This window comes from Schistocerca americana, chromosome 8 (assembly GCF_021461395.2).
Source record: "Schistocerca americana isolate TAMUIC-IGC-003095 chromosome 8, iqSchAmer2.1, whole genome shotgun sequence".
Lineage (NCBI taxonomy): Eukaryota > Metazoa > Arthropoda > Insecta > Orthoptera > Acrididae > Schistocerca > Schistocerca americana.
Genome location: NC_060126.1, coordinates 435,805,708 through 435,823,220, shown reverse-complemented (window position 1 = coordinate 435,823,220; position 17,513 = coordinate 435,805,708). Strand labels below are relative to the sequence as shown.

At 38.8% G+C, this 17,513-nt stretch overlaps 1 protein-coding gene across 1 annotated transcript in view; it reads right to left on the bottom strand.

The window, feature by feature from the left end:
* Positions 1 to 17,513, bottom strand: part of LOC124545900 (pro-neuregulin-3, membrane-bound isoform-like) — a 382,922-nt gene that overhangs the window by 59,945 nt on the left and 305,464 nt on the right. The window contains exon 7 of the mRNA XM_047124860.1: positions 16,305 to 16,476. Coding sequence (XP_046980816.1) covers positions 16,305 to 16,476 — 172 coding nt within the window. The remainder of the gene's footprint in view (positions 1 to 16,304; positions 16,477 to 17,513) is intronic.

The window sequence follows — 17,513 nt, the reverse complement described above, 5'->3', positions numbered from 1 at the left end:
AATAATAACAAGCCCCACATAGTAGTAGGAATTGCTAGGTGGCTGAAACCAGGTAGGTTGAGCACTGGTTGTAGTGGAACATTTCTAGCAATAAAAAATATGATAATGTCTGGTGAGATTAGTACAGATTCAGAATGTGAAATACTTTGGTGAAGTCAACCGTTAAAGGCAGATGAAACATGGTTATCAGATGCTTTTATAGACCCCTGCCTCAGCAGCAGTAGTGATGGAACATCTGAGTGGAAACTTGAAGAATGTTTCATGTAAATGTCCTGGTCATGTTGTAATTTTAAATGGAAAGTTTAACTTACCAGCTATAGACTGAGAGACTCAAGTAATTATGATGGCTAGTAGGGGCAGAGAATCATGCAAAATTGTTTTGAGGGGCTTATCTGAAACCAGAAAACCAACTCCTGAAGATAACATATGAGACCCACTGACAACAAACTGACTTAGTGTAGAAAAGGGAATCAGTGAGATTAAGGCCATTAAAGCACCAGTGTATACACCTGTAAATAGGAGTACAAAGGAAGGTAGGAAGATCTTTCTGTTTAACAAGAGGTGACAAGAGTCAGATTTCAGATTGCCTGACAGGTCAACAAAAAAATTTCATAACCAGCGTTGACAATGTTGAATATCAAGGGATGAAGTTCAAGAGCACCTTACAAAATGCTTTAGACAGGTATGTGCCAAACAGAATTGTGAGAGATGGAAAAGATCAACCATGGTTTGATAACCATGTTAGAAAGCTACTACAAAAGCAAAAAGAGCTTCATTACAAATTTAAATGTACCCAAAGTCTCACAAACAAGCAAACACCAAACAAACCATAATTAGCATAAGGAGGGCAATGTATGAAGTGTTCAATGAATTTGAAAGTAAAATTCTGTCTACCAACTTGACAGATAAGAAGTATTACTGTTATGTTAAATCAGTAAACTGATAAAAATTCATCTGCATAGACACACTGTGACTATATTGGTACTGAAACAGAGAGTAGCACAGAAAAGACTGAAATACTAAACATCTTTTCCAAAAATGTTTCACAATAGAAGATCGCACTTTAGTTCCTCCTTTAGATCATGACACATATGTTTAGTGTTGTCTCCTTCAAAGTAGTTCCCTTCTGATTGCACACACTTTTTCCAGTGCTTCTGACATTGATGGTAACATTTCTGGAACTCATCTTCTGTAATATCCTCCAAGACCCTCGTCACAGCTTTTTGGACATCTCGTGTTGTTTGAAAATGGAGTACCTTGACCGCCGTTTTGACTCTTGGAAATAGAAAAAAGTCACACAGAGTGATATCTGGCGAATAAGGTGGCTGTGGTAGTACTGAAATTTGTTTTGAGGTTAAAAATTGCTGTACTGACACAGCAGTATGGGATGGCACATTATCGTGATGCAGAATCCAATTATCAGCAATATTGGCATGGAAACGAAGAACTCTTTTACGAAGTCTTTCTAAAATTTCTTTGTAGTAATATTGGTTAACTGTTAGTCTAGGAGGCACCCATTCTTTATGTACACTTCTCTTGGAATCAAAGAAGCACACGATCATGCATTTCACTTTTGACCTTGACATGCGAGCTTTTTTTGGTCTGGGTGATCCCTTTGAGCACCATTGCAAACTTTGGCATTTTGTCTCTGGATCATACTGAAAAAACCAACTTTCATCACCAGTGATAATATGGCTCAACAATTCTGGATTGATTTCTGTTTGCTCTAACAGATTGGCTGCCACATTTTTCTGTGTTTCTTGCTGTTGTGGTGTGATATTTTTGGGGACCATTTTTGCACAAATCTTTCTAAAACCAAGATCTTCTGTTATTCTTAGATGAACCATTTCTTGATAGATGTTCAGTTCTTCTGCAATCATTTTCATGGATAATCTTCGATCAGATCGTACGAGTTCACGCACCCTGGCCAAGTCAACATCTGCTCGTGAGGTTGATGGTCGTCCACTGCGGTCTTCATCTTCGACATTCGTTCTACCTTCACTAAACATTTTATGCCAATGAAAAACTTGAGTTTTTGACATAACCTCCTCTCCAAAAGCCTTCTGAAGCTTTCCATAATTTGTCGTCACGTTTTCACCCAATTTAACACAAAAAGAAATGGCATACCACTGTCGCACCTCGTATTATGACATTTCTAGACACCAGATATCTCATCTGTAGGAATCAACATGGGTTTTTAAAACAGTGATCATGTAAAACCCAGCTCACTCCATTCATCTACAAGACCCAGAAAGTGGTAGATACAGGCACACAGACAGATGTCATGTTCATTGACTTCCGGGACGTATTTGATACAGTTCTGCACTGCTACCAAATGAACAAAATATGAGTGTATAGAAAATCAGACCAACTGTGTAACTGGATTGAAGAGTTTCTTGCAGAGTTTCTTGCAAACCACCACATGTATTTCTGAATTGAGAGAATCTTTAGACATAAAAGAAACTTTGCATTTGCCCAAGGGGCTCTTTTAGGCCCATTACTTTTCACAGTACGTATAAATAACCTAGTAAACAACGTCCGAAGTTCCATGAGGCTTTTCATGGACAATGCTGTTGTATACAGAGAAGTCACAGCACTAGATAATTGTAGTGAAATGCAGGAAGACATGCAGAAGATTGATGCTTTCTGCAGGTAGTGGCAAGTGAGTCTCTGTTTAAGCAAATGCAACATATTGTGAATAGACAGGAAGGCCCTTTATGGTGTGATTTCAGAACAGTCACTGCAAGAAGCTACTTCCATAAAATATCTAGGTGTTTGCCTATGGAGCAGTTTGAAGTGGAATGACCACATCAAATTAATTGCAGGTAAAGCAGATGCTAGATTGAGATTTATTGGAAGAATCCTCAGGAAATGTAGTCCATCACCAAAAGGGAGGAGCTTACGAAATGCTCACACAGTCAATGCTTGTATGTTGCTCATTAGCCTGGGATCCGCACCAGATAGGATTGATAGAGGGTATAACGAAGATCTAAAGAAGAGCAACATATTTCATTGCAGCTTCATTTGGTAAGCACAAAAATGTCACAGAGGCACTCAGTCAACTCCAGTTGCAAACACTGCAAGAGAAGTGTTCCGCTTCATGTTATGGTCTACTGTTAAAATTTTAAGGATATATGTTCCTTGAAGAGACAATCAATATACTGCTTGCTCCTACAGATATCTTGTGAAAAGAAGATGAAAATAAAATTAGAATGCTTAGAGGACATTTAGATTCTTACCAGTAATTATTCTTCCAGTGCACCATGTGTGACTGAAACAGGAAAAGGGGGAAGTGACTTGCAGAGTATAGATGTAGAAGTGTTAACTTTCCTTTCCCAAATGAGACAGTAGTAATTTATACAGGTAGCATTGTAGTTCTAATAGAGATAGATTCAATGGGATTTCACTCTTCAAAATCTGATTACTAATTCGGAATTGATTACAGTAGTTAGCACTGACTGCCGTCTTATGCAAAAGTTATGAGACAACTTAAGGACAATAGGCTCCATCTACAATGAATTCTCTTTACTGATGAGGGTATCTTTACAAGTCATGGAATGTGAGAAATTTGCATTATTTGGACACTGAGAATCCACAGAGGTTGAAGTAGTGGTAACAAAGGAGGTAGTGGAGTGTGAATGTTTAGTGTAGGGTTCTCAGAGACTACGTGATTGTTCTTTACATCATTAAAGCAACCTTAGCAGGTAAAAGATATGCAAAATTTCTTACCAAAGTGCTACCAGCTCTCCTACAGGAAGTTCCAATTTTAATACATTGAGGTAGGTGATACTAGCATGATGGATGCACAGCCCATTATCCATATGTGGCTGGCATAGTGCTCATCAAGCTCTTCCCTGGTTGTAGGGAAGGATGTGAAGGTGTCCAGTTGCCTCATACAGTCACCTGATTTGATGCCACTATGCACAAGTTCTGGCAACCCAAGATGATTTAAAAATTGCATTGTTGCTGTATGTGCAATTGTATCAATGGGATAGCTTCAGTTTTTGCACCCAGTGGCTGCAAATGAGTTTTGAAGTTGATGGTGAGCATTCAGAACACTTGATGACATAAACTTTTCTCCACCATACCATTCTGCAAGCAGACTTTCTTAGCTGCATAAAGCTGGTGCACCCTAGCAGCCTGATGCAACATCTCTGAATAACACACGGAGTTTCAAATAAGACAGCAGTCAGTTTTATGTTCAAAACAAATAAATCCTAAGTTCTAAGTTGTTATTTTTCAGAAAGTATATACCATATTTTGAAGAATGAAATGCTGTTAAACTTGTGTCTTTCAGAGCTATGATACTACCATCACAAAATCAATGTTTCAAAAAATGAAGTTGATACTGACATCTCTGATATTAATATAGCTATGAAAAGAGTGAGGGCTTTTTCACTATTCATTTAGTTGAAAACAGAACTATGGCATCTTAAACTGTTCAGGCGATACCTGAACAGCTTAGCTCAATCACCATGTATATAAAGAACAAGAAGGGACCCAATATTGATCCCTGCAGCACACCTGTGTTAATTATTCCTCAGTCCAAAGATACTGTTTCAAAATGCAACACTCAGAATCCTTTTAGTGAAATAGGATGAAAACTACAAGGTGTACAACTTTGCTTCTGCCATTTGCTAATAGGTGGCAACAATGGTAAGTAGCAGTCAAAAGAAACAGATCGCACACATCAGGCAGTTAGCTTGGACCTCAGTCAACATAACCTTATTCAAACATTAGTCGTTTTGTGTCTGCATCATAAAGTTGTCCTTGATTGAAAATGTCAGTTTACAAGCCTAATTCTCGTCATTTGTGGGAGGTGTTACTGTTTTGTTTCAATATAAAGAAAACAGCGGCTGAGTCTCATTGAATGCTCTCAAGTACATATGGTAAGGACGCTATTAGTGAAAGTTTCACTGCTTCAAGAACAGTGATTTTAATATCTTAGACCAGCATGGTGGTGAAAGAGAGAATGTTTTTGAAGATGCCGAATTGGAGACATTGCTGAGTGAAGACTCACGTCAAACTCAAAAAGAATTGGCACAATTAGTGAGAGTGACACAGCAAGACATTTCAAAACATCTCAAGGCTATGGGCATGATTCAGAAAGAAGGAACTTGGGTCCCATGTGAGCTGAAACCAAGAGATGTTGAATGACTTTGTGTGTTTGTGAACAGTTGCCTCAGAGGCAAAAACGGAAGGGATTTCTGCATCACATTGTGACCGGGGAGGAAAAATGGGTTCATTACGATAACCCTAAATGCAAATAATTATGGGTATAACCCGGCCATGCTTCCACATTGATGACCAAACTGAATATTCACAGCTCCAAGATCATGCTCTGCCTTTGATGAGACCAGCTCAGCGTTGTGTACTATGAGGTGTTAAAACCAGGTGATACAATCACAGGTGCTCATTATCAAATGCAATTAATGCATCTGAGCAGAGCATTAAAAGACAAATTGCCACAATACAGGGAGAGGTACGATAAAGTGATTTTGCAGCACAACAACGGTCGACCCATGTTGGAAAAGAGGTCAAAACATACTTGGAAACATTAAAATGGGAAGTACTACCACACCTGCCATATTCTCCAGACATTGTTCCCTTTGACTATCACCTGTTTAGATCAATGGCACATGGCCTGGCTGACCAACACTTCTGATCTAGTGAAGAAGTCACAAACTGGATTGATTTGTGGATTGCTTCAAAAGATGAACAATTTTTTTGATGGGAGAAAGTAGTGGCCAGCATTGGAAAATACTTTGAATGATACATGGGTAACCAATTTGTTTCATTAAAGCCTCAAATGTTGGGCAAAAAATGGCAGAAGCAAAGTTGTACACCTTGTATGTACCAGCAGGATCCTTGATACTACAGTATCTGAGCTACTCAAGGAGAATACTATGAATTGGCACAGAAAATATTAGTTTGCAATATTTTGTCATTAAAATCTTATTTATGAGTTGAAAAATCTCAAGTTCTGTGGATAGATGATATGAAATTCATATTGTGACCAATTCATCATCTTTTCCTGCATACGTAATCTTTTCCAGTACCTTTGGGAAGGAGGCAAATAATGACACTTGTCAGTAATTATTAATATCTGTCTTACTACCTTTCTTGTAAAGGGGTCTGACAATAGTATATTTCAGTCTGTATGTGAATAACCCTTATGGTAGTAATACCTTTCATATATGTGAAAAAAATATTTTGCCTACATCTGAAGAACAGGATTTTAGTACCAGTACTTTACTTGAGATATTATCTATGCTGTGAATTATCTATGCTGTGAGAGTTTTCAGTCTTGTGGAAGTTAATTACATTCTTAATTTCCATGGCTGAGCATTGTATGTATGTATGTATGTGACATTGCTTTATCCCTTGAACTGTTCATTCCAATGTCCTGAGCTACTTCAAGGAAGTCATTATTAACATGCTGTCTACCGAACTCCAAACCCACTACCTCATTCCTCATAGACCTTACCAACTATATTCTCAAACACATCCATCGCACAACCATGGGCACCCACATGGCACCATCCTATGCCAACCTTTTTATAGGTTATCTAGAGGAAATCTTCATAGCCTCCCAAGATCCCAAACACCTTGACTGCAGGTTCATTGATGATATCTTCATGATCTGGACTGAGGGGCAAGACACCCTATCCTCATCCCTACACATCATCAACACTGTCTCACCTTGATCTGATCCTCCACAGCCCAATGTGCCACCTTCCAGGTCTCTGATAGCTTCATCCATACCTCCGCATATAGTAAGCCTACTAACCACCAACAGTACCTTGATTTTGACGGCCCCTTCCACAGCAAAAAATCGCTTCCATACATCTTGGCCACCTGTGGATAGCATACTTGCAGTGACAACAGTTCACTTGCCCAGTATACTGAAGTACTGAGGGTCTCAGGAGGGACTTCACAAACAGACCCCCCCCCTCTCCCCTTTCCTCCTACCCCCCTCCCCCCCCCCCCCCCACAAACAGATTCCCCACGCCATATCCTTACACATCCCTAATGCTTCCACCACCCTCAAAGTATCAGCTGCAAAGGATATCCTTTTCCAGTGCTTTGATTACCTATCACCATGCCCAAAAATGAGGGACATGCTACCCAAGACCTTTTCTACCTCTCATAAAGTCGTTTCTGTTGTCCACCCAACATACGCAACAGCCTTGTCCATCACTATCCATCCCACGCCCTTGTCACAGGTGTCATATCCCCATGGAAGACCTAGCTGCAAGGCCTGTCCTATCCACCAGTCCAGCACTTCTTACTCCAGCCCTGTCACCACAGGCTTATCCTATCCCATCTGAGGCAGGGCCACCTGTGAAAGCAGACATGTCATATACCAATTCTCCTGCAATTTGCTAGACAGTCTGTTTATGTCAGTATGACAAGCAACCCAGCTGTCCACTGGAATGAATGGCCACTGCCAAACTGGGACCAAGAACAAATTTGACCAGTGGCTCAAACACGTGAGCAAACATATTGGGTTTTGGTCGCTGCTTCATCTAGATCCTTCCCTCCAGCATCAGCTTTTCTGAACTATGCAGGTGGAAGTTATCCTTAAAAATCCTTTGCTGTCGGAACCTTCCTGCCTTCCACCTCCACTAACCCACTGTCCCCATACCCCATACCCAACTGTTTCCTCTTCCACTGTCCTGTCACTCCCTCCCAATCTGTGCTTCCACATCATATTCATCGGGCGCCTTGCCTCACCAGCTCCATTACCTATGTGCCTGGTGCCTAGCCTGTACACCTGCCACCTTTCCCTCTGACATTCCTAGTCAGCAAACCTGCTGCCTACCTCTGAGCCACTAGGCACCCACTTTGGCCCCTCCTCTCATCTCCTGCCTCTTTCTGCTTCATCAATTTCATCCGATACAACTCTAACCTCACCCCAGTTCACCTGCCAAAATGCAATCTGTGCATTGTGTTTCCAGCCTACACAATGTAGGGGCACAAGTGCATGTGCATATGCGTGTGCGTGTTCGTTTTTGTGTTTGTGGGTGAGTGCATTTTTGTTTTTGTGCATGTATGGGTACTCTAGCTCAACAAAGGATTTATTGAGAAAGCTAGCAAGTTTTATTTCTGTTTTGTGTATCCGGTCAATTACTCAACTCTCCTGCTATTCGGTGAGTGTTTTACTGTACTTCTATATTATTTAGTGTTCCAGAACTTTCCTTACTATATTTTGAACTGCTATTATTTTCATGTTTTTTTTTTAATAACAAAATTCTCATATTACTTAACTGGTTTTTTGATTTCTGTATTGCCTATTTAATGACAGATTTTATATTTATTATCTGAACTATTAATTTCAGACATTTTACAAATAATAATAATACTTCATATTGTCTTTGTTTTCTTCCTGGAACTGTGAATTTTTTTTTTGTACATAATGCAAAGTTTTTTCTTCTTCATGACACAGAGTAGGCTTTCCAAAGTTGCTTGCAAAAGATATTTAGTTTTGATTAGAGTTAGACCTGCAGATTAAAGTTCTCCCTTCCTAGCACAAAACTCTTTCACCTCAGGTGTTAGCCACCCTTTCTCTTGATGTAAACTTGTGGGGAACACAACATGCAAAGGTCAATATGGCATCTGAAATAAGAGAGTTAGGAACAAAATGTGTGTTTTCATATCTTCATTTTCAGTTTAAGATATCTTTTGTGGTATCCAGTTTAGCTCATGTATACTTTTTGGTGCCTGGTAGTATGCTAATAAAGTGATTTAATTTTGTTGCAACATTAAGTGAGTGTTGTTGCCCCTACTTATCTACATGGAATTTCCCACATCGGTGATCCACAACAAGGGTACTGAAATATTAGTACATCAGTAGCGAATAATGCTTTGTTCCTGCCAAACAATGGATCATGAAACCAGACAAAGTTTACTGGGACATTTTGCCTAATCAATTACTGTTTTTAGTGGACTACAAGGTGTGACAAATGATATGGAGCAAATTATTTGTGAGGTGAAAAGTGAAAGTGACCATGTGAAACATTTGGAATAAATTAATACGGCATAACACTCTGATTTTACTGTGCTCATAAGTGAGATGGATCAAACTGCCTCAGTACAAAACCATACTCACTTGCTTGAACCAAATTATCATGTAAAATTTAACTGCCAATACTGTATCTCAAATGTTTGTGCTTTCACACTGAAAATTGAGGAGATGAACCCATTCTCCCCCATGTTGAACCTGGCCATTAGGTCATATTAGAAGAATTACAGTTTATCTCCCATGGCACACATGAACAATGGGGTACCATATGACGAAACCCCCAGATCACATAACCTAGTGCCATACACGCTACGTTTAGTGATGTTCCTACAACATGGTGTTCATTACCTAACTGCAGACTTGGTTCAACACTGCAAAGACTGTCGTGACTACCCACAACGTTGTTAAGAATACATCAAAATTTTCTGCTTCGTTGCGCAATATTTGTAACTAAAACTTCTGTTACCTGTGACATCATCCCATCACCTTCGATTATTTGCAAGTTTGACACAGCAGAGGCAGCCTTACTGCAATTGTTGTGCAAATCACTGGAGCAACAACTTCAGTAGGTGATTTATACAGAAATTCTAAATTGCACAACACCTTGCTAGTTTTGGCAACATATGTGGGAATTAGTGGACACTACTCTTATGCTCGATGATGCACTGTCTGCAATATGGACAAGCAAGTTACCTCCTGAAATCCAAGTTTCTTTGATTTCAAATGAGAGCGATATCTGTGAGAACAAATTATGGATTGCCAACCCAATTTTTGCTCTTCCAAATCAATGACATAACTACGAGGGTGGTTTGAAAAGTTCTTGAAATCAACACGAGAAGTCAGTGCTAGCACAACAAGTTGTTTGTGTGATATTCATTGGACTGTTGCCTGTAAACACATGCCATGTCAGTGCTCTTGGAAGAGAACTGTGTTGGTGACACGGCTCTGTTGTTGTTCCTGCTTAGTGATTTGCGAAGATGAAAAAAATCGAGATTTGAACTGTGATTAAGAACTTTGTAAAGAAAGGTATTAAAGCAAAGGACATTTATGGTGATTTCCAGAATACACTGGGGGGACTGTACTTCTTCATATTCAACTGTTGCCAAGTGGACAAACGAATTTAAATTTGGTCAGGAGAGCCTAGCTGATGATCCGCGCTGTGGTTAGCCAAGATGTGTCACTACTCTAGAAATCATTGCAAAAGTGCACAAAATGGTCACGTAGGACCATCAATTGAAAGTGCGTGAAATTGATAATGCTTGCCACATGTCATCTGACAGGGTAAATCACATTTCAGCTGAAGAATTAGAAATGGAAAAATTATCTGCAATATTGATGCTGCGACTCTTGACACTGGATCAATGCATGCCTGCACACATGTGGCATTGCCATTGCAAAATTACACAATCTGGGGTATGAATTATTGCCACACCCACCTTATTCACCTGGTATGGCTCTGTCAGACTTCCATCTCTTCCCATCACTGAAAATTTTTCTTGGTATATGAAGATTCACTTCAAATGAGGAAGTGATAGTTTACAACTATTTTGCAGGCCTAGAGGAAACTCATTTTCAAGGTGGGATCAAGGCACTGGAACATCACTGGACCAAGTGCATTAATCTACAAGGAGACTACATTGAAAAATAAAGAAATTTTTCAATGATGTAAGTACTTATATTTCTATTCTGTTCCAAGAACTTTTCAAACCACCCTCATACATAGGAATCAACGGTGACCTACAACAGCAACAGGTATTATGCACCATATTACAGCAACCAGTAGCCAAAATGGAACAAACACATCTGTACAAACATGGTGAGGCCACCAGATATCTCCCAGATTCCCCATGATTAGCTGCGCACAGTGAACTGGCCCCAACTGATGTCACTCAGGGTTACAACCACACAGCTAGCAGATGGCATCCGGGTGTTGCCTTCATTCCTATTTCAGAGCAAACACTCACAAGTATGTTACACCATGTTTACAACCAAATGCCAGTCATGACCTCCAGTAGGCATCATGGGTCATGATAAGATGCAACAATGCCTATGTCTCAAGCATGTAAGTCAAACGAGTTTGCCTCAGTTTTCCAAGGACAGTGGCAGATTATACATTCTTGATAGAAGCACAGATAGGTATTTTCTCGTCAACCCAAATTTGAAGTAAGCACAATCCCAAAGACAACTGTTCTATCTCATACCTCAGGTTCCCTTCAACAGCTCTGGGCAGCAAATGATACAACTATTAAGCTGTATGGTTCTACTAGATGCACAGTCAATTTAGGTCTGAATGCCCTGTTTACATGGACTTTCAACATGGCAGATGTCAATGAAGCACTGCTGGGTGCTGATTTTCTACATCATTTCTACTTGTGCCCCACTTTAACAGGTGGAATAATAGTGATGATTCCATACCTAGTGATCAGCAGATCACTTGTTCCTACACCTCTGATGTCAAAAGATTCCTGTACCTCATCAACAAAACAGTTTCAGGAATATTACTGTTCACTAAAGAAGCAGCTGGGTACTTTGGGACAGATGTATGCAGACATCAAGAATGAACATTCAAATTTAGAGAACAAAAACTGTTTTACACAAAATTTTGTGAGACAAAATCAGCAAGCTAGATGAGATCGAGCATCAGCTGTTACATTGAGGATTAGCACAGTTTCCAAGACCAAATGACCTCCTCCTTCAAACAGCCAACTCAACACAGTTCTGCAAGATATGTAGACACTAAAGAGTATGACAAACATATTTAGTGGCTCTTGCAGAAATGGTAAAGAATTTATTTACCTAGATGAGAAACTAACTCAGACTTTGTTGGAGTTGGATGCTGTGGACACAGGGGCTAGAGAAGATGTAAAACAGTTACTTAAAGATGCAGTTCGAAACTTTCACAAATGTATTGAGCAGTTGGAATTGTCAGTGAACATCCCTAGTCAACCCTACTATGAACTTCGAGCAGTAACTAGCTAGCAATTACATTTCAGTGATACTGATGTCAATAATCACCACTTCCTCCCAGTGTTACAAGTGCTTTGTCTCATTTTCCCAGCTTCCCACACGTTTGGGTATTATGTCCATTTATTTCTTTTACTATTATAACAGTGGACAGCACTGTGTGACTGTGACAGGTTGCATATTGGTTTTAACTGAAAAAATAAAGCCTGAGAAAATCTCTGTCTCGTTTAGCACTTCAGAATGGTCTGTCAGTAACACAAGGTCACACAGCTGTGCACAGATGCAAATTGGAACCTTATAAAGTAACAATTCAGATAGCATTGTTTGTTATCTATAGTGCAACATTGTACTGCAGTGTGTCCATACTAAGGGGGTTGATCCTGAAATGCTCTTTTTTCCTGAGAAACCATGGCTGCACTTATTGGTGTACTTGAATTCACAGACTAATCCATGTTGGAATCTAGGAAATCCTCTTCAGTTACATCAAGAGCCTCTACATTGTGTGAAAAGGAGTCTGCAGTGTGCAGTTAGTGCAACACAGATTACTGGACTGATCTCGTTCTGTCAAACCATAACTTCTCATAGGTGTGTGAGCAATATATTGCAACCATTTTTTAGAAAAATAACATAAAGATCTATGGTTATTTCATGCAGGACAAGAGTGAAGATAGATTTATGGCAGCATTCCAAGGTGTTTCTGTCAGCAGGAACTACCCTGCCATGAAGAGGGTCTCATCTAGTTATTGAACAACGTGCCACTTGCCACACTGTCAGAGCAATGAGCTGGAGCATCAAGCTTCCATCACAGTATGGCTGCAGTGTGTTGATCCCCGCAAATAAATAATAGAAGGCAAACCCAACTGGTGTAATCCACGAATTTGTTAGTCAGTAATGTTTGGGAAATTAATTTTATTTATGCCATTTTTTATGTGTTTCTTCTTAAAGAATGCTCTGAATGATTTCAACTTTCTTTTGGAATGGTTAATTGTTTTATTTGCAGTACACACACTTCGATGTTTGTTAACCAACAAGAACACTTCATAATACTGCTCCAAATGTATATTTTATTCTTGACTGCTGATACTGGCATGAGTAACTTTAAGCATAGGTATTTACAATTCTTCCAATTACATGAATCACTTTCCATGGTCCCAGAGAGAAGGATTTATGAGGTGTGGAAAGAAATCAAGGACTACATTTTATTTATGTTTAATGCAATGAAAATGTCTTATTTTTTTTTTTTTTTATTGAATTTCTTCACCTCAGGTCTCACAAATAGTATCATAATGATTTTTGACTTCTTAGTAAGTCATGATCAGATGAGGTTTTAAAAAGAAAGAAAAGTTGAAACAGAGAAATAGTAGGAAACTAAATTACAAAATCAAACTGACTTGTAAAGACAACTACATGCACTTGATTATATTACATAGTAACTCATCAAAGTGTATCTAAACATGTACATTGACAAGTTATTGTGAAGTGTATTCAAATGTTTGTAATTGTATGTAGGATCTAATTTGAATTTGTAGTTTTGTTCTACAGCATTTTACCATCCTTTTCCATTCCTTTTAATCAGATCATCTAATCATGACTTGCCAAATAAACTAGTTGTGATACCAGCTGTGTTACCTGCAGTTGAAAAATAAAGTAGAAGAATTTAATTTAGAAAACACACTCAGTGCAGTATGTGTAAGAAATGAATGGTTATAGTGTGAGGGTAATGCCAAAAGTAAGGTCTCCTATTTTTTTATAAGTACATAGACCTGTTTATTTCTACAATGGTATACATCAGTTTTCAGCTTGAACATTTAGCTAATTTACGACATAATCACCAGTTCTGTCGATGCATTTTTGTAAATGCTGTGGCAGTTTTTGTATGCCCATGTCATACCAGCTCGCCACTATGCTGTTCAGAAAGTTGTGAACTTCTTCTTTCACCTCATCTTTGTAGCTGAATCACTTTCCGGCCAAATTTTCTTTTAACCTAGGGAACACGTGATAGTCACTGGGCGCCAAGTCAGGACTATAGGGTGGGTGGGCGATTATGTTCCACTGAAACTGTTGCAGGAGAGCATCAATTTGCTGAGCGATGTGTGGGCAAGCATTGTCATGGAGAATGACTATGCCCTTGCTCAACATTCCTCTTCTCCAGTTCTGAATTGCCCATTTAAGTTTTTTCAGAGTCTCACAGTACCTGTCAGTGTTAATTGTGGTCCTAGTGATTCAGCTCCAATGACGAGGTGAAAGAAGAGGTTCATAACTTTCTGAACAGCATGGCAGCGAGCTGGTACGAGATGGGCATACAAAAACTGCCACAGCATCTATAAAAATGCATGGACAGAAATGGTGATTATGTCAAAAAATAGCTAAATGTTCAAGCTGTAAACTGATGTAAACTATTGTAGAAATAAACAGGTCTATGTACTTATAAAAAAAAGGAGACCTTACTATTGGGATTACCCTTGTATTATAGAGTTAATACTAATTACATTATAACTGCTGTACTCTTCAGAACTCTACGGAAAATTGTTGAGTTCTGTCTTAAACTGCATCGCATTACTCATAAAATTTTTTGTATGTTCTGGAAGGATGACACATAATGTGTTTCTATTGTAAGCTCGCAATATCTTTTGGCAGACCACTATATCTTTGACATTGTGGTCCTTTGAATTTGGTATGAGTTATGTGACAGATATTTTCTGGAATTTTCTGTTGCATCTTTAGCACACCTTTAGTAGTATGGGCTGCTGGATATTATTGTGGAGGCAGGTGTGAACTGGCAGGTAGCAATGTTCGAAGGAAGTCTGAAGTGGGACGTCGATCTGGAGAGATGTGTGGGACCATGGTAATCATTATATTTAGTATGGGGTGGTTACATTGCTTTATCAAGGTAGTGAGTTAAGAATTTGTAGGTGGGAATTGAAGGAGTCAAGTGAAAGAAAGTACTAACCCTCAGTATAGCAGGGATTAGTTTGATCACGTTATTTGTTTTATTTTCAAATGCACCACATGCTTGTAATAAGTGGTGTCACCTCTACAGCTAGAAGGAACTGTCAAAAGTGTTTTGTCTTACTGAATTTCTGTTCTTGGTTTTGAATATAACAAACATATCAAATGCAGTAACACAAAATTACACTCTTGTGGGTTAGCACTTTCTTTTGCTGATCTCTTTAAGTGATAACTTTCAAGAAACTGGCTTACTCAGTGGTAATAGGTGTGAGACAGTGCAAGTGACAGATGAGAGTATGTGGTGACTGCATTACTGATGTTACCATACAAATTTTAGGGATAATAAAATTCAGTAACATAGGGCATTGTTTTTGTTTCACGAACCAAATTCCATTTAATAACTGTGTTACTATGCAGAGCTTAGGAACTGAATGTGCCTAGGTCATAATCCTACATAATAACTTGAAGGCTTATGAAGTTAGTGCATTTGAGACATCATGATTCAATCCTCCTTACCTCTCTCCTGCACCAATAGTTTACACTATCTACAAGTCTCCTATCTGTGCAAGTGTTAAACTCTTGAAATCCGTGTAGAGGGCACTTTTGTTCCTAGTAATAGATTCATTATAGTCATACTTCACACTTCTTCAAGAAAAGAGAAATAATAGTATCAACAAATAACATTGTTGTATATGTATATTGTGACACAACTATCGAAATTCCATAAATATTCCTACATTTTTAAATCCCCTATAATGGTGATTGGGGATATTGTAAACGTAGCTGATATTGAATTCTAAGAAAAAGATTTTAGAATGCAGCAAAGTGATTTATGATGGTCATCAATACATACCACCAACATAACATAAAACTACTGGCAAGTTTATAATCAATGACAATGTGAAAAAAATTAAAGAAAAAAAGAAAAGAAAACAAAAACAGACATGCTACTGAGAATAACCACAACTATTGGCTGTTCAGAATCTGGTGGTACATGCAGTGAAATGTGTATGCTGTGTGCAAGTAAAAACTTATTTTATGTTTTGTCTCACACTACATGTATGAATATGTAGTATAGTGAAGGTAAGGAAAAGAAAAAAAATGCTGCTAGAATTATGCAGATGAAACGAGAGGATTCATACAAATGTTATTTGTTGTAGAACTTCAGTGCTGAGAGATTTATGTACTTCAAGATGGAAGACTGAAGGTAGAGAGAGGATGTCTTAAAGTAGAGAGAGGATGCTATGGGTTCAAAGCTGCTTTGCCACAAACATCAAACAAAAAAAGGCCAAAATGTCACTTCACAACTGCCAGTTAGCAAAGCGGCATCTCTTCTAAACATACATTTTCATAACTGATGCTGTACCTCTTCTGATGAGGCAGTTTCCCAGCCTGGAAAGCAGCGGAACTGTCGTCCACCCGGTGCCACCTGCTGCCACCACCGATCACGCAACTGCCGCCCCTCGCTCGCCTCCTGCCGTCGCCATCTTCCTTCGCATCGCTCCCGCCACTCCCACCGCGGCCACACCTCTTCAGTTCTGCTTGCCAAACGTCACAGCATATGTTCGTTACATGTCTATGCCTGCAGAACACAAGACACTTACACTAGTCTACACTCTCTCTAGGTGAAACTCTGAGCAGCAGTGTCATTGTCTTAAATTCTACTGATGCTGGGAAATAACCCTATAAATTCTAGTGCATTTGCATATATGGAAATACTGTTGTATTTAAAAATGAGAAAATTTACTGAATATAAAAAGTTCAATTTAGATGGGTGAAGCAGTGATGGGCACATAGCAGCTGTACCACAGTGAATGTAACTGCTGCTGAGCATTTATTTAGTCTTGTTTCACATATTGAGTTTTCACTTGCTATGGCATCAATGGAGTATAGTTTATGAATGGAAGAAAAGTCATTGTTTCATTTTGTTTGGGACCATTAGGTGTTGCTCGCAGTCGTTAAATTTCTCCCTTAGTCTTTCATATTTCTGGCGAGATGTACTGGGATTGTAGCTACAGCTTCCCACAATAAGATTAGGCTTTCTTCGGATGCACTGACCTGTTGTTTCTGGAGTCTCATTAATCCAGTCATGGAGTTCCTCATGTAGAAGTGGAGTATTCTTGAATGCAAGTTGATAAAATAATGACATTCACAGATACCGGTGTTTACAGAAAATTTCTCAAAATGATTTAAGCCTAATGTGTGGCCCAGTTTAATGTGTGACTTTAGTAAGAGATCATATTAACTTACTTCATACCAAACAACATGACAAAGAATTACTCATTTACAAACTTAAGTATCATTTTAATTGATTTACATGAACAGGAATGGTTGCAGGAGATTGCAAATGAAATCTAGGCATTTGATTGTCTCTGCTAGAATGAAACATTTACCACTTGGTGTAAAGGTTAATTATGTACTTTAGCAGATGGTTTTAATAATTCTTAAGTACCACATGAATTACTCAGTAATTTTTCTTAAAATTAATGGAAGTTGTAGACTACTAATGATAACAACTTCTTTCCTAATATCATAACAGTTATGTAGGGCAAGTTGTGCAATTTTTTAGTGACAG